Genomic DNA, 18,741 nt, shown 5'->3' with positions numbered 1-18,741 from the left:
ATTGAGTGGCTAAATAAATGTCATCTTAATTCTCACAACAATCCACTGAGGTAGATATTAATATCTACTTTTATGTTTTATCCTGACTTAGGATGGTTCATTTTGGAGACGGCAGCTGTGCTAGGTAAAATTCTAAGATGGCCCCGTACTCTTCTGGTGTACATTTCTTGGATAATCCCCTCTCTGAGTTGGGGGACAACCAGTGAATATATGATGAAATATCATTCCCATGATTAGATTATATAGTAAATATGAAGGCATTTTTAAGGTGTAATTAAAGTCTATAATCAGTCACCTTTAAATTAATGGAAAGGGAGATATTCCGAGTGGGGTGCCATCTAATCATGTGAACCCTTAAAAGATGGGAAATGTCAGAAAAAGTCTTCTGCTGGCTTGGAAGAAATAAGCTGCCATGTTGCGAGGAGGGACATGTGCCTAGGACCTTAGGGGGCATCCTTAGGGGCTAAGAGCCCTTGGCAGATAGAGCAGTGGCTGGAAAAAAAAAAGAGAGAGAGAGAGACTGGAAGAGGACTCCAGCCTCAAATGAGACTGTAACCCCAGCCATGAACATTATTTCAGCCTAGTGAGACCTTAACCAGAGAACCTACTTGTGCTTTGCTAGACTTCAGACTTACAGAAACTGTGACATGCATATTCTTTTAAGTTACCAAGATTTCAGTACTTTTTCATAGTGATAAAAATAAAGTTATGAAGGAAAAATAGGTAAGTATATGTGTTGGCAATTTTATCCCTTCATTTTATAATTTCTGAAGATAGCAGCTTTCTTCAATGAGATTTTGTTATAGACCCGACTTTTTTTTTTTTTTTTTAATAATCCCTTCTCAGAATCTAAGGGAACAAGTACAGTTTCCCTGTGTGTTATCTTTTTTTTTTTTTTTTGCCTTCTTTCACATAGTTCTCTCAAGGTTTACACATCTATAACTCTCCCATACCCTCATGATATCTTTTGTGATGAAAATGACTGAAAATGAAGTTAAAAGGAGAAATAACAATGAGCATTGCTTTTCACTTTTAATTTTTTTCTCTTTTCTTACAATGTCACTAGGAAACTTTTGAGTAGATGATAGTAATAGAGAAAAAGGTAAAAGAAACACAAGTATATGAGGAAATGGAGGAAGATGGAAAATAAATGAAGTTTTAATCCAAATATATTTCTAACTTTGACAGGCTCAAAGAATGCTCCATTTGCCTGCTATGAAGAAATACAGTCTCAAAATGATAGGTTTGGGAACTGTGGTAAAGAAAGAGGCAGATTTAAATATTGTGCATGGAGGTATACTATACAAATATTAAAAGATGCTGGTTCTATAAGATTCTATTTTTAGCTTTTCTCTGTATAGTCATTCATTCCAGTAGTTTCAAGCATCACATGTGTATGGGAGTGAATCTGAAATCAAAATCTCTAGCCTTGACATCCCTCTTGTGCTATAGGCTTATTAAATTTTAATCCAAATTTCAAATATTTATATATAGTTAATCATTAGGCCCCTATATCTGATCTAAGATTGAAGCTAGTAATAACTATTGCACCTCTCTAAACAGACGCATTTTAAAAAAAAGTAAAAATACTACTCCCATCCACTTGACTGTTTGCTAAAGCTAAAGGCTACTCTTTGTCTATAAAGTGAAGTTCAGTTTCCCGTGCATCTGAAGAGTCAGTTCTTTGATATTTTGATCAGGAATTTATTTAGCAAATATTGAGAACCTACCACATGCTGGACATTGGGCTAGATACTAGTTAGCAAAGCATACAACGGCCCTGGTACTCATCGAATTTATAGACTGGTTAACGTAGTATGTAGTTTTATGCTTCCTTAATTTGCTTATGCTGTTACTTTTGTTTATAAATAACTTAGCCTATTGAAATCCTACTAATTTTTTTTTTTTTCTATTTCTTTGGGCCGCTTCTGCGGCATATGGAGGTTCCCAGGCTAGGGGTCGAATCGGAGCTGTAGCCGGCGGCCTACGCCAGAGCCACAGCATCGCGGGATCCGAGCCGCGTCTGCAACCTACACCACAGCTCACGGCAACGCCGGATCGTTAACCCACTGAGCAAGGTCAGGGACCGAACCCTCAACCTCATGGTTCCTAGTCAGATTCGTTAACCACTGCGCCACGACGGGAACTCCCTTACTAAATTTATTAAGCTTTGACTTATATGGCATCTTCTCTATGGTGTTTCCCTAACTGATGAGTTAGAATATATCCTCATCTTAAATCTCTGAAGAATTTGCTTATTTCATTTGTTGCACTTTTAATAAGGGTAGGGGTCCCATCTTATATTTGTCTTTCTCTCCCTCAGAGGGATAGAAAATGCTTAAGTGAATTGTTTATTTGGCAATAAGTATACCAGTCTGCATACTGAATTAAAAAATCATTAGTGCCATTGAAAGATAAGCTCCTATCAGTGGATTCACTTTTTTTGTTTTGTTTTTTTGTCTTTTTTTTTTTTTTTTTTTTTTGGTCTTTCTATGGCTGCACCTGTGGCATATAAAGGTTCCCAGGCTAGGGGTCTACTCGGAGCTGTAGCCGCTGGCCTACCCCACAGCCACAGCAATGCCAGATCTAAGCCGCGTCTGTGATCTGCACCACAGCTCATGGCAATGCCAGATCCCTAACCCACTGAGTGAGGCCAGGGATCGAACCCACAACCTCATGGTTCCTAGTTGGATTCGTTTCTGCTGCGCCATGACAGGAATTCTGGCTTCACTTTTTACTTTAAACATTAGCAATATTTAAATATTACATTTTCCTTAGACACGTTGCCTTAAATGGAGAGCCATTCTTAATTTTTTATTTTGTCAAAGAAAACAAAATCAAGTATTCCTAATAAATGCTTAATGTTTAATAATCTTATAATTTTATTATGTTTGCAGGGATCTTATTTGTGGAAGATTAATTTGCACCTACCCTTCTCAAACTCCTTTCCTTCAAGAAAATGCTTCTGTGATTTATGCTTTTGTACGAAATGTTGTATGTATAACTATTCACTACACACTTGCGAAAGGTTTAGAAGATCCAATGATAGTCAAGAATGGCTCTGTTTGTGATGATGAGAGGGTAAATGACTTAAAATCTATCTTTTTAAATTTAGTTTTATTAATTTATTTAATAAATATTTTCATTTAAATACAAAATTGCAATTCATTTCTCGTGATATATAACCTTAAATATTTAGGTAAAGAAAAAATGAATAAGCTTCAATTGGTCTCTGAGGATTGTAATGGGAGTATTTGATCCCCTTTAGAATTTCAGCATGTGAGCAAGGAAACTCCAAGGGTTTGGGGGCTGGAATGGGGAGTAAAGAAATCTTGGGAATACTTATCCTTTTAGTTAAATATTTCATAACATGGAAACTCACTTTTGTTCTTGGAGAAGAAAGAAGAAATCCCACATAATATCTGTCTCTTTGTGGTCCAGGAGATAAAAACAAAACTTAGGTGGGCCTGCCAAGAATCAATATTCACCTCTTAATTTTTTGTGATTTTGGAAGTTACCTAGACAAACTGAGATATCACAGGTAAAGTGGGGATAATAATAACATTTACTCTATGGAGTTATTGCAAATATTTAATGAGATAATAGTATAAAGTGCTTACTTAGCATGATGCGCAGCACATAGTAAGAGCTAAATATAGGTTGGCTATTATTGATTGTTATTATAATTTGTTATTTATAATACCAGCTCAAATCTGGAGAACACATAGTAGGAATAAATTTACTTCTAAATCTCATTTGAAGGATCAGTTATCTTTCCTGGAACTTATAGACTGGCTTTGGTGGGGAAAGACCTTCACTTTTGAGTGGGTGTAAGCACACAAGCTGGGTGGGGTGCAGTGGATCTGACTTGTGGGGGCACAACAGTGTCTCTGGCTCCAGGAGGGCACAGTGGCATGGATTCTGGGCCTTTATATCAGCTGTGATCAACGTTGATAAAGACTGCTGTCTTCCTTGCTAGCTATGACTGTGGGTACCTGAGGTGGTATGAGGAATTCTCCCCCATGATCAACATCCCCACCGGTGTGGTATACTTGTTGCAATTGATAAACCTGCATTGACACATCATGTACACACCAAGAAAATAGATTTAATAAGTGTTCACTCTTGTTATACATCCTATTAGTTTCTGACCTATATCATTTTCCTTCTCTCTAAAGAACTTCTTTTAATATGTCTTATAAGGCATCTCTGTTAGTGATAAATTCCCTCAATTTTTTGTTTGAGAAAACCTTTTTTTCTCCCTTCACCTTTGAAGGATAATTTCACAGTATATAGAATTCTAGGTTGGGGATTTTTTCTATCAGTGCTTTAAATATTTTATATGCATTCTCTTCTGACTGCCTGGTTTCTGAAAAGTCAGATGTAGTTCTTATCTTTGTTCCTCTATGTGTAAGGAGTTTGTTTGTTCTTTTAATTCTTGGTTTTTTCAAGATTTCTTCATTGATTTTCTGTGAGAACATGGTATGCCTAGATGTAGTTTTTTGGGAGTTTATCCTGCTTGTTGTTTTCTGAGCTTCCTAAAACTGTGATTTGGTGTCTGACATTAATTTAGGGGAAATTCTCAGTCATTACTATTGAAAATATTTCTTCTGTTCCTTTTTATTCTGGCATTTCCATTACACATGTGTATACCTTTTGTAGTTGTCCCACAGTCCTTGGAAATTATGTTATTTTTTCTCAATCTTTGTTCTCTTTGCTTTTTAGTTTTTAAGGATTCTATTGATATATCCTTCTAGCTCAGAGATTCTTCCCTAAACTATGCCCAGTATACTAATAATCCCACTAAAGGCATTCTTAAATTTTGTGACAGTGTTTTTTTTTTTTTTAATTCCAGCGTTTATTTTTGTTTTTTTCCTTAGGATTGCTGTCTCTGCTTCCATTGCCCATCTATTTTTGCATGCTATCTACTTCATCTATTAGCACCCTTTACATACTAATTATGATTAAACTCCTAGTCTGATAATTCCAGTATCCCTGACGTGTCTGGTTCTGATACTTGCTCCGTTTTTCAAATTATGTTTTTTGGCTTTTAATATAACCTTATTTATTTCCTGAGAGCCAGACATGATATTTGGGATAATAGAACTGCTGTAAATAGACTTTAGTAATGCGGTGGTGAGGTGTTTGGTGGGGGGGAGTGTTATTTAGTCCTATAATTAGGTCTTGATCTTTCGGTGACCCTGTGCCTCTGGACTGTGAACTTTACAAGTGCTTCTCGGGTCTTTTCTCCTCCCTTAGATGGAACAGGATGGCTGGAGTGGGCTGGAGTTGGGCTCTAATAAAATAGCAGCAGGTTAGGCTCTAGTTAACTGGATCTCCTGAGGGCAACCTTTGTTTAGAACAAAGTTCTCTGGCTATTTCAAAACAGTTTCTTCTTCCCTCCTCCTGCCACAAAACAAGATAATTTTTCTCTAATATTTACTGTGAGAACCTGGTTGAGCTCCTGGATGTACATCTCACAAAACTGTGCTGGTCCCCCATGACTGGATGCTGCTCTCGGAGTTGTCCACATTGAGCCTCCAATACTTCATCAATTCCTGTTTAGGCTTTCCTACCCTGGCAAGTACCCCAGGTGATTTCCGCTTGTGAATCTTATTCTGGGAAGCTGTGACCCCTCTGTGTTTGCTTGTGTGTCTCCAATGGGGGCTGTGGTTTGCCCTATGTCTTCACTTCTATTATGGATTCTAGAAGGGTTGTTGATTTTTTTAGTTTGTTTAACTTTTTATCTATTGTTAGGATGGAGTGGCAACTTCTAGACTCATTGCATGGGAAATCAAAGACCAGAGCTTGAGTCATTTTTTTAAAAATTATTTATTTTAAAAATAGACTTTATTATTATTATTTGGCCACACCTGTGGCATATGGAAGTTCTGGGGCTAGGAATTGAACCCATGCCACAGCAGTGACCCAAGTCACAGTAGTGATGATGCCGGATCTTTAACCTACTAAGCCACCAGGAAACTCCGTAGAGTTGCAGAAAGTAAAGGGAATTCCCATATACAATTTACCCCTACATGAGTACAGACTCCTACACTAGACACAACCCTACACTGACACATCATTATCACTTAAAGTCCATAGTTTACTTTAAGACTTACTGAAAATTCCAAAATATTTGTGTGTAGGTTAAGCTAAATAACACTTATACCAAAGGAGAAATCTTAAATTGAAAAATATTTTGAATTAAATGAAAATGAAAATACAACATAGATTGGAGTTCCTGCTGTGATGCAACAAGATTAGTGGCATCTCTGCAGCGCCAGGATGCAGGTTTGATCCCCGGCCCAGCACAGTGGGTTAAAGGACCCAGCATTGCTGCAGTTGTCACAACTGTAGCCCGGGAACTCCATATGCCATGGGGTGGCCAAAAAAAAAAAAGACAACAGAAAAATTTGTGGGATACAACAAAAAAACAGTATTTAACAGAAATTTATTGCATCAAATGGTTATGGTCTTATGTTTTAAAATTATGGATTGTAATGTTAAGATAATTGGATTCATCTAACTTGGAATTTTTTCTGTGTTTTTCTTTAGATTTGTGTAAACCGTGAATGTGTAGAATCAAGGACATATACAGCAAGATCACATACTTGTTCATTGAAGTGCAGTGGACATGGCGTAAGTAATCGTGTGGTTCATGTTTCCCCAAATCTCATCTTGGACATTTTTCAGCAGCTATCATTAATTTATTTGATATTTATTGGGTTCCTACTGTGTTCTAGGACCTGTTGTATCTAGCTAAAATGTAGATCTGAATCGGGTTAGTAAATTTGTAGCCACATCTTTTAGAGAACATTGTATAGAATTGACTTATTGATGACCTTAGCAAATTTATTATTACATTTGGGCACTTTTCAGAGATATTAGATATTAAATATTCCAATAAATACATTAACTTGTTAATTAAGAGAAGATAATCATGCTAAAATTTGTTTGTCTGTGAATACATAGGATGAAGGAAAACTATTGGTTTTATCCCTCCTTTCATAATAGATATTTTAAGAAAATTGAAGTATGGTTTATTTACAATGTTGTGTTAGTTTCGGGTGTACAGCAAAGTGATTTAGTTATGTTCTAGACTTTATTTTTTTGTTAGAGCAGTTTTAGGTTAATAGCAAAACTCAGTAGAAAGTGTGGATTTCCTATATACCCTCTGACTCCAATCAATACGCATAGCCTCCCCTACCGTCAACATCCTCCACCAGATTGGTACACTTGTTGCAATTAATGAACCTGCATTGACACATCATTATCATTCAGAGTCTATGGTTTACATTAGGGTTCAGCTGGTGCTATCCATTCTATGGGTTTGGACAAATGAATAATGATAGATATCCATCATTAATAATATCATGCAGAGTAGTATTACTGCCTAAAAACTTCTGTGCTTTGCCTATTTATCCTTCCATCCCTTCTACCTCTGAAACATCTGATTTTTTAACTGCTTCCATAGTTTTGCATTTTCCAGAATGTCATGTAGTTGGAATCATAGTGTGCAGCCTTTGCAGATTGGCTTCTTTCACTTAGTAATATTCATTTAAAGTTCCTCCATTTCTTCTCCTGGCTTGAATTTCATTTCATTTTAATGCTAATATTTCGTTTTTTGGATGTACCACAGTTTATCCATTCACCTTCTGAAGGACGTCTTGGTTGCTTCCACTTTTTGGCATTTGTCAGTAAAGCTGCTATAAATATTCATGCTCAAGATTTTGTGTGAACATAAGTGTTCACCTCATTTGAGTAAATACTAAGGACTGTGACTGCTGGATCTTATGGAAAGAGTTTGTTTAGTTTTGTAAGATACCACCAAACTGTCTTCCAAAGCATTCATACCAGTTTTCCATTCACCAGCAATAAATAAGAGTGCCTATTGCTCCACATCCTCACCTGAATTTGGTGTTGTCAGTGTTCTGGATTTTGGCCATTCTTCTAGGTGGGTAGTGGTATCTCATTGTTTCAATTTGCATTTCCCTAATGACAAGTGATGTTGGGCATCTTTTCAATTTATTTGCAACGTATATATCTTCTTTGGAGAGGTATCTGTTCAACTTTCAATTGTCTTGTGCTTTTTTTTTTTGCATTTTAGGACTGCATGCACCTACAGCATATGGATGCTCCCAGGCTAGGGGTGCAATTGGAATTGCAGCTGCTGGTCTATGCCACAGCCACAGCAATGTTGGACCCAAGCCATGTCTGCAACCTATATATACCACAGCTTACAGGAACGCCAAATCCTTAACGCACTGATAAGAACCAGGAATCCAACCCACAGCCTCATGGATACCAGTTGAGTTCGTTACCTCTGAACCACAATGGGAACTCATCTGCCTTGTGCATTTTTGAAAGATGTTGTTCATCTTCTAGAGTTTTGGGTTTTTTTTTTTTTTGAGTATATTTTGGATAGTAGTCCTATATCGGATAAAATATTTTATGAAATGATTACTGCAGTATGTTTAGTTAACATCTATTATCTTGTCAAAGATGTCAAATTCAGATAACAGTCAAGAAGGAAAAAAGGGGGGAGTTCCCATTGTGACTCAGTGGGTTACAAACCTGACTATGAGGATGTATGTGGGTTCGATCCCTGGCCTCTCTTACTGGGAGAGAGGATCCAGCATTGCCGTGAGCTATGGTGTTGTCACAGATGAAGCTCGGATCCCAAGTTGCTGTGGCTGTGGTATAGGCTGGCAGCTGCAGCTCCAATTCGACCCCTAGCCTGGGAATTTCCATATGTTGCAGGTGTGGCCCTGAAAAGCAAACAAACAAAACAAAAAAAGGGAATTTATTCTAACCAAACAGAATTATAATCTGGGAGACAGACTCTCAGAAGCTCTGAGAACTGTTTTTTGAGACAAAAGGATTGCGCATCAAAATGATACTTCATTAAGTATCATTGCTGATACTTACATTAAGTTTACCAAAGATACATAGTCCTGGTAAGCATGTGCAAAGCAAGCATTTACTGTATAGGAAAGCCAATGATATCTGCATATTCATTTCTATTCCAGCAGCTTACTATAGAAAATTATGTACTCAATCACTCTGAGGTTTTTGGTAGACAGTCTTCTCTTGAAAATAGCAATAACATTACCCACTTATTTCTAGTAGCTATACTTTCAGTTCTTTATACTGCTGTATTATATTGACTGGATCTCCAAGGAAAAATTAAAATCATGCTGATTATTGCCTAAGTACTTTGCAAGTCATCCTTGTCCTCTGACACAGTGCATCAATATTCTTCTTGAGTTGTTCAGCCCCATCTATGTACTCAATCACTCTGAGAAACTCTGAGACTTTTGACAGTGGAATGATATTCCAGACCATAATTAGATCTGTAGGAGTAAAAAGTGTATTTTTTCTTTACATGAGGACTTGAGACACAGTGGAGAAACACTCAGAATTACCATTTTCTCAGAAGTACATGGATTTTTAGGGGTATGGAGGAATATACAGATCTTTAATCACACTCTTGCCATAAACAACTAAAAAGCTGGAAAGAAATGTATGAGGAGTTCCCGTTGTGGTGCAGTGGAGATGAATCCGACCAGGAACCATGAGGTTGCAGGTTCGATCCCTGGCCTTGTTCAGTGGGTTAAGAATCTGGCACTGCCGGGAGCTGTGTGGTTTGGATCAGGCATTGCTGTGGCTGTGGCCTAGGCTGGCAGCTATAGCTCCAATTCAGCCCCTTGCCTGGGAACCTCCATGTGCCATGGGTGCAGCCCTAAAAAGCAAAAAGAAAGAAAGAAAGAAAGAAATGTATGAGATAACAGTTTTCATATATTAGACAATAGGCAGCATAGGTTTTCCCTGAGAGAAGGGAAACAAAAAAGAATGTACTCTCTGATTTCCCTGCCTCTCTACCTGTTCTCAGTCTTTGAACTGCAGTGCCTGGGTGGGATCCACATTGATCACGGACTCAGTAGGTTGAAGAGTGGGGCCAGGGACTGAACCTGCATCCTCATGGATACTTGTCAGGTTCGTAACCTGCTGAGCCATAACGGGGACTCCCAACGGAGTATTTTAAATGTAATCAGAGGAGAAACACACATTGCATCTGGAGGTACAATGATAAGAATGACTTTAGGCTTCTTATCAGAAAATAAGAAAAAAAAGGCATCATTTAAATGTGAGAAAAAACTGTTATTTAGTATTCTATATCCAATGAAAATCAGAAATTAAGAAGAGAAAATAATTTTTTCAGATATAAACATCTGAAAGACTTTATTGCTAGAAAATATGCACTAAAGAAAATATTAAATTATATTCAGGTGGAAGGAAAACAATGTCCTATGGAAATGACACAAAGCAATGCAGAATGCTAGAAATGAAAAAGATATGGATAAGTATAAAATAATATATTGCATTTGAACATTTTTAAGAAGACAATTGACTGTTTAAAGTAAACTCAATACTATATTGTGGCATTTATAGCATACTTAGACAAAGTACTTTGTTGTTTCTATTGCTATGATTTTCATTTGCATTTCTCTTAATTACTGGTATTGAGCATCTTCTGTTCATATTCTTGTTGGCCATTTGTATATCTTTGGAGAAATGTCTGCCTAAGTCCTTTGTCCATTTTCATAATAGTTTTTTTTTTTGATCTTTTGTTCTTGGGTTGTAGGAGTTCTTTGTATATTCTAGATATTAGCCCTTCATCAGATATATGATTTTTGCGAGTCTTCTGTAGGTTGCCTTTTCACTCTGTTGATTGTTTTCTTTGGTGTATACATGTTTGTAATTTTGTTGTAGACCCATTTGTCTATTTTTTACTTTTGTTGCTTGTGCTTTTAGAGTCATATCCAAGAAACCATTGTGAAGTCAAATGCCATAACACTTTTCCCCTGTTTTCTTCTTGGAGTTTTATAGTCTTAAATCTTACATTTAGATATTTAATCCATTTTGAGTTAATTTTCATATGTTGTGTGAGATAAGTGTCCAGCTTTATTCTTTTGCATGGGATATCTTGTTTTCCAAGCACCATTTGCTGAAGTAATTCTCCTTTTCCTATTGAGTGGTCTTGACACCCTTGTCAAAGATCATTTGACTATTTCAGTAATATGTTACTGATAACAATAGCTGAATAAATAAATGGAGATATGAGAAAACTCTTCCTTACAGTATAATCAGTGTAGAAGGAATAATGGAGTTATATAATTATCAATGGATGCTAAAACTAGCAGGTGAAAATTTTATGAGGACCCACATACTTATATAATCTCACAAGTATCTTCTCGTAAATAACTTATTAATTACAAATGGAAGCATGGTTATTTACAGTAGAAAAGCTTGGAAGACGTCACCTTAACTAAGTGATCCAAAAGTAACAACACAGTATTAGGACTAATTGACAACATTTGTCTCCTGAGAAGGACAACATCACTTCTGTGAGATATTTCAGAGCAAATTTACACATACACAACAACATGGATGTGACCTGACAGAAGCTGGGTCAGTGGATACCCCCAAACAGAATACGTTTCTCCATGTACATTTAAGCCATGGAATAGAGAAAATAGATTCCTGTTTTTAAACTGTGATCTTAGAAATTTAGAAATATTTTCTATTATTTTGAGAAGTAGCATAGCATAGTGGTCAAGGGCAGAGACTGAAGCCAGGTTGCTTGGGCTTAAATTCTGGCTCCATCACTTACTTGGCATGTGGCTTTTGGCAAGTTAAATATCTAGGCTGCAGTTTATTCATCTGTAAAGTGGGAATAATAATAGTCCCAACCTTATAGGGATTTATGGGGATTTAATGAGTAAATCTGTATAATGTTCAGAATAGAGACGCACTCATAGTAAGCACCATAAAGCTGCTGTTATTAATTAACTACGGAAACCATCAATCCTAATGTTGTGCTATATCTAGGTATCTGATGCCTTCTTGGAATACAAAAAACATTTGCTTAAAAATCAAACAAACAAAAACTAACAAATTAAATGAAACTTAATCCTGGCTAAAGGTAGTGTTAGGTTCTTAAATGTTTATCACCTAGCTTGAGGAAGGGTAAAGTCATTTGTTAGTGAAAATACTTCTGACTACCACAAGTTTGCTGAACTTGGAGATGGAAAGGGATGATCCTGAGAGCTGGTACTAGCTGGCCACTCATCACTGTAAGGTCTCATTCTCATCAGAATTTAAGTATGTGTTTTTGGAGTTACCAAGTGGCTCAGTGGGTTAAGGATCTGGCATTGTTACTGAGCAACTCAGGTTGTTACTATGGTGTGGGTTTGATCCCCGGCCTGGGAACTTTTGCATGTTATGGGCATGGCCAAAAAGAAAAAAAAAAATTAAATATGTGTTTTTGAAATTGCACACTAAATTTTAAGGTGAATATTTGAAGGTATTAAATTTTCCTGATACAGATATTGTGAACCTCACTTTATACCTTCTCTTTAGCATGTCTGTCTTTAAGCTAAGACACCAAGCATTGGATTTGTAGGCTTATCTCTCTAAATAAATCAAATAAACAAAATTACATTAGATGAAAATACAAACATAAGCTTGATGATCCATCTGATAATTGTACTTTCTGTGAAAAAAATATTTTTAAACGATCATTTGAATGAAAAAAAATTATTCTAGGTGTGTACTTCCCAGTTGACGTGCCATTGTTCTCCTGGCTACCATCCTCCGAATTGCCAAGCAAGATCCAGAGAATCTTCCAGATTGCCTAGGAGACAAGGCAAGTATCTATCTCTTTACATATCCAGTTAATAAAATTCTCAAATTGCTTATTTTCACAAAAAAACAAAGTGAGATTTTTGCTGCTTAGAAAGAAACCAATATTTTTAATTAAAAGATAAATAGGCTTCCTCAAGAAATAAAAACCAAATTTGGCTTCTTAATCTTGCTTTTTTTCTAATATTAACTTTTGCATATAATTGAAGCTGTGTCTTTAAAAAATTTTACTAGATTATGTCTGACTTTCTCCTTTAAACTATCTTTCAACCTTTCCCCCCATTTTTGATTGATCCTGTGATCTCACCTCTGTAAGACCAACACACCTGTGCCTAGCACTGTTAACATGTTTCTATTACAATTGAAATAAAGGAAATCAAAGATATGTTTTTACTCTGAAGACGTTTACACCTTTAATGACAAAAATCTATTAATTGCTGCTAAAGTGATGACAGAAGGGATGCTAAAACAATATTGTTTTTGTTCACCATGACTTTGGTTTCTGTTATTCATTCATTCATTGTTTTAGCAAATATTTATTGAAATCCTAATATATACAGGTGTTCATCATATGGAACAGTGGCATGTACAGCAAGCAGAATAAAGTCTCATTCCTCATGGGGTTTAAAGAATACTTGGTGATAACTATTTTGCAGAACTGAGGTTAGGAATCAAGTCTCCTATATTTTATGCCAGTGACATCTTAGTAGCATTGCAGTGGCTCCATATATAAAAACAGATCCCTAATGTCAAAGAGCCAACTATCTAAAAAAGAAAAATGAGATGCACAGATACAGTGGTTCTGTTGATAATGCACCTTATAACAATGCAAGCTTGTTGGATAATCTTATAATTACATAACCCTAAATTATCATTGAAGTTTTGTAGCCCCACTTACAGTAAGATTTTGCTGTAGCTTCTGTATAATGTAAAATATGTCGGAACTTTCTGGAACTCAATATCTAATTATTTTAGAATGAAAGTTTAGGAGTTCCCGTCATGACTCAGTGGCTTAAGAACCTAACTAATATCCATGAGGATGTGGGTTCCATACCTGGCCTTGCTCAGTGGGTTAAGGATCTGGTGTTGCCTCAAGCTTAGTTTGTGGATGCGGCTCACATCTGGCATTGTGGTGGCTGTGTTGTAGGCTGGCAGTTGCAGCTCAAATTTGACCCCTAGCCCAGGAACTTCCATGTGCCACAGGTGTGGCCCTAAAGAGACCAGAAAAAAATTTATAGAGATAGTCTTAAGTATTATGATTCTATTATTATTTTTCCATGTTCCTTGAATAACAATAAAAATTAACATTGTAATTATTTGCTGTTACTTGAAAGTCAAAGTAGACAGCTTAACTTTTTTACTCTGAATTTTTGATGCATTTTTATTTTTAGGTTTAATCATGGAAAGAGTTTTTGCGAAGGCTAGGAACAAGTTGCTTCTGTGTGTCTACATTGGTTTACCTGTTCTCGCCATAGCAGTCATAATAGCTGTTTCATGGAAGCCTTTGAAAAAGCGGTTCACCAAGAAAGAGGAATCTCAAAGTAACGAGTAAATTGAATTTGTTTTCATTGAATTTCTGAAGTTAAACTTTTGTACCACTTAAATCTAGTCATATGTAAGGCAATATTATGAGCAGCATCAGTACTTTACATTTCACAGGAATTTTGAATGCAACATCAATGTCTCATTTCATTGTTTGGAATAGTTTTAAATATCCTTATTTTAAAGATGCAAATATTTGGGAATGTTTGTTTTAATAACTTGCCAATGTCATTGCCTTGGTAATTGAGAGAGGAAGATCTAAAATCTAAAATCTATTGCTTTCAAATGTCTAGTGGTTCTCAAAGTATGATCTGTGTCACCTACAGGAGAAGTATCAGAAGTATTTATTTAGAATGCAGATTTATGAGACTTATCACAAGTGAAATACTTCAGTTTGCCTCAGGCAAGAAAATATTCTCTGGGTAAAGTCTTCAGAAGGCAAATATAATCTACCGTATAGCATATTTTTATCTAAAAATAATTTAAAAAAAAAGCAGAATAAAGTGACAAACAACCATCTGCCCACCATTGGAAATAAACAAACATTAATATTTTTCTTGTTTCTCTTATAAACTAAACTGTTGAATTTACAGCTGCAATCCCCTTCTAGTATCTCCCTCTTAGCTGCGAAGCTTGTGCTTTTTCCCTGTTGGTCAGTTTGCAGCTCCCCCAGGGAACGTGCCTGAGAGCAGCAGCTCTCTCAAGGCTTTTTTGGGGTGGAACAGTGCCCTGGGGAGAGCCCTTGCTGGGCAGAGCCAAAAGCAGAGCTTGTGTTATTCCCCAGGGGCAGTTACTCTACTGCTCTGACTTCTCTGTAGTTCTAAGAGCTGGGCTGCTCCCCAACTATTGCTTGGCAGCAGCTGCTGGGTGGCTTCCATAGCTGAAGCACTGTCCTGAGCCTGAGAGGCACACAGGGAAACAGGCTGTGGTGATGGATCCCACCCCTCCCCTCTAGCACCCCCAAACGATGGTACCTATCCTCTAAGCCCAACTCGGTTGCCCTAGCCTACGCCCTCAAACGTGGTTGCCCTATACTCTAGTCCCTGCAAGCTGTTTCTGAGCCACCAACCCCAGTTTTTTCCCTTGAAGTCAGCCCCAGCTCTCTCCTTGAGTCTGGTCTCTAAGGCCAGAGTTTTAGTTGCTGGCACTTGCTGGCATAAGCAAACATTGCACTGGCCTTGCCGTAGCATTGAGTTTCATTGAATTCAGAAATTCACTGAATTCAGAAATTCAATTTTATTGAATTCAGAAATTTCATTGAATTCAGAAATTCAATGAAAACCTTGTGGAGGATTGTTTCCATTTTAACTGCTTCACACCAATTGCTGTGTTCTCCTCCAGTACTCCTCTGTCCCAGCTGACCTCCTTGCTGGTAGGGGAGCTTCCCAGGGTGCAGGAGCTTTTCCTCTTTTTAGCTTCCTCCTACGGGTCAAGGTCCCATCTTACTTCTTTTCTCTGTTTTTCTTCTTTCTTTTGTCCTATATGGTTTCATGAAGTTTTTCTTGCTCTATCATAATCCCGAGGTCTTTTGCCAGTGTTTGGCAAACTTTCAGTGTGAATAGTTCCACATGTAGATGCATTCTCAATGTATTTGTTGGAGTAGGTGAGCCTCACATTCTACTACTTCTCCATCTTCAATGAGGTTCTTTTTGAAGTACTTGAATAGTATCTATGAAAGAGTATGCCAAAACTATTTTTTTCTTCCCTTTGAACTTACTTATTTTTATAGACTATTAAAATGATCAAAACAAGATGAGGTACTCAGTAAAATTTTATATCATTAGGACTTGGTTTTGATTGCCAATTTCATAAAGCTGCACATAACTCTGACTTTTATTCCTTTTTAAGAGAACTTGTGCAGTAGATAGAATGATCTTAGAAACATGCAGACTTTTAAACCCTTGGTGAATTACTTTATCTAGACATTTGATGGCCAGTGGATATTATCATAAAAGATGAACAATCAGATATTATGCCCCTTGCACTGGAAGTACACAGAACTACCTAAGAAATATTCTTACTGAAAGAAGGAGCTGAATCTCTCTAAAATTCTGTATCTAATTACCAATGTCTATGTAATATAGAGGTCATGTGTTACCTGGGCCTTTTGGAATGCTTGCTCTTGCATCTCTCTATCTTGGAATCCAGCTGCCACATGGCAGGATGCTCCAGTCACATGGAGAAGGTACGCATAGGCACTTTGGTTGACAGCTCCAACTGAGCTCCCAGCCGATAGTTGTCATTATCTGTCAGCATGTGAACATCCAGGCATCTTGGATATTCAGCTGACACATGACTACAATTGCATGAGACACTCCAAATGAGAACTACCCAGTCGATCCCAGTCAACTCACAGAACCAAGAATGTTAATAAATGTTTTGAGGTACTAAGTTTTAGAATTAGTTGTTAAGTAGTATTATAGATCAAATGTCCTCCCTACCCAGATTCATATGTTGAAGCCCTGTCCCTCAACTTGATGATATTAGGAGGTGGGACATTTGGGTTTAGATGCGTTCATGAAGGTGGGATTCCCATGAGGGGATTAATGTTCTTATAAGAAAGGAAGATCAGAGCTCCTCTCTCTCCACCATGTGAAAACACAGCAAGAAGGCAGACATTTGCAAGCCACGAAATAGGTTCCCACCGGGAACCAGATTTGCTGACACCTTGATCTTATAATTCCCAGCCTCCGGAGTTTTAATAAACATATGTCTGATGTTGAAGCACCCTGTCTGTAATTCCTGTACCTGGATGTCTATTTCCTTTCCCGTGCTAGAGAAGTTTTTAGCTCTTATGTCTTCAAATATGTTCTCTGCCCCTTTCTCTTTCTCTTCTCCTTCTGGGACCTCTATATTGGGAATGTCAACATGTCCTTTGATGTTGTCCAACAGGCTTCTTTAACTTTCCTCATTTCTTTTTATTCTTTTTTCTGTTCAGCCTCAGTGATTTCCACTACTCTTTCTTCCAACTTGCTGATCCATTCTTCTGTATCATTTACTCTCCTGTTGATTCCTTTTGGTGTATTTTTCATTTCAGTTATTATGTTTTTCATCTCTGTTTGGTTGTTCTATATATTTTCCAACTCTCTTTGTTTAAAATTTCTAATTTCTCGCTCTATTCATCCCATCCTTTCCTTTTCCTGAGGTTTTTTGTTTTTTTTTTTTAATCATAACTGCATTTTTTTCTGTTTGCTTTTTTAAAACATTTATTGGAATGTAGTTGGTTTAAAAAGTTGTGCTAATTTCAGGCATACAGCAAAGTAAATCAGTTAAACATATACATTTATCTATTATTTTTCAGATTCTTTTCTCATATAGATTATTACATGATATTGAGTAAATTTCCCTATGCTATAAGTAGGTCCTTGTTACTCATCCATTTAATAAATAGTGGTGTGTATTTGTCAACTCCAATCCCCTAATTTATCCCTCTCCATCAAAATATCCCCTTTGATAACCATAAGTTTGGTTTCAAAATTTTGAGTCTGTTTCTGCTTTGTAAGTTCTTTTGTATCATTTTTATTAGATTCCATGTATCAGTGATCTCATAATCTGCCTTCATCTGACATACTTCACTTAGTATGATAATTCCTAAGTCCATCCATATTGCTGCAAATGGCATTATTTGATTCTTTTTCTGGCCAAGTAATATTCCATTGTATATATGTACCACATCTTCTTTATTCATTCCTTTGTTGATGAACATTTAAGTTGTTTCTATGTCTTGGCTATTGTAAGTAGTGCTCCTATAAACATTGGGGTGCATGTATCTTTTAAAATTATGTTTTTCTCTGGAGTTCCCATCATGGCTCAGTGGTTAATGAATCCGACTGAGAACGATAAAGTTGCAGGTTCGATCCCTGGCCTTGCTCAGTGGGTTAAGGACCCGGCATTGCCATGAGCTGTGGTGTAGGTTGCAGACGTGGCTTGGATCCCGTGTTGCTCTGGCTCTGGCATTAGGCTTGGCAGCTACAGCTCCAACTAGACTCCTAGTCTGGGAACATCCATATGCCGTGGGTGTGGCCCTAGAAAAGGCAAAAAGACAAAAAAAAAAATTATGGTTTTCTCTGGATATATACCCAGGAGTAGGATTGCTGGAGAATATGGTAGTTCCATATTTGTTTTTTGTTTTTTTCAGGAAACTCCATACTGTTCCCCATAGGGATTGCCCCAGCTTGTATTCCCACCAGCAGTGTAGGAAGGTTCCCTTTTCTCCACACCCTTTCCAGAATTTACTATTTTTAAACTTTTTTTTTTTTTTTTTTTTTGTCTTTTTGCTATTTCTTTGGGCCGCTCCCACGGCATATGGAGGTTCCCAGGCTAGAGGTCGAATCGGAGCTGTAGCCACTGGCCTACGCCAGAGCCACAGCAACGCAGGATCCGAGCCGCATCTGCAACCTACACCACAGCTCACGGCAACGCCGGATCGTTAACCCACTGAGCAAGGGCAGGGACCGAACCCGCAACCTCATGGTTCCTAGTCGTATTCGTTAA

General features: G+C 37.2%; 1 protein-coding gene across 5 annotated transcripts in view; it reads left to right on the top strand.

Moving 5' to 3' along the window:
• Positions 1-18,741, top strand: part of ADAM32 (ADAM metallopeptidase domain 32) — a 129,125-nt gene that overhangs the window by 95,693 nt on the left and 14,691 nt on the right. For all 5 annotated transcript variants that reach the window (XM_085001075.1, XM_085001074.1, XM_085001073.1 and 2 more), the window contains 5 exons: positions 1,189-1,294; positions 2,898-3,081; positions 6,556-6,639; positions 12,610-12,709; positions 14,097-14,253. In XM_085001075.1, coding sequence (XP_084857201.1) covers positions 1,189-1,294; positions 2,898-3,081; positions 6,556-6,639; positions 12,610-12,709; positions 14,097-14,253 — 631 coding nt within the window. The remainder of the gene's footprint in view (positions 1-1,188; positions 1,295-2,897; positions 3,082-6,555; positions 6,640-12,609; positions 12,710-14,096; positions 14,254-18,741) is intronic.

This window comes from Sus scrofa, chromosome 15, assembly GCF_054392235.1.
Source record: "Sus scrofa isolate SSC_HxYL_T2T_F1_AM1 chromosome 15, Sscrofa_HxYL_maternal_Yorkshire_Landrace_v2.0, whole genome shotgun sequence".
In the NCBI taxonomy this organism is placed as follows: domain Eukaryota; kingdom Metazoa; phylum Chordata; class Mammalia; order Artiodactyla; family Suidae; genus Sus; species Sus scrofa.
The sequence above is the reverse complement of the archived record's forward strand: the minus strand, read 5'-3'. Positions and strand labels throughout refer to the sequence as shown.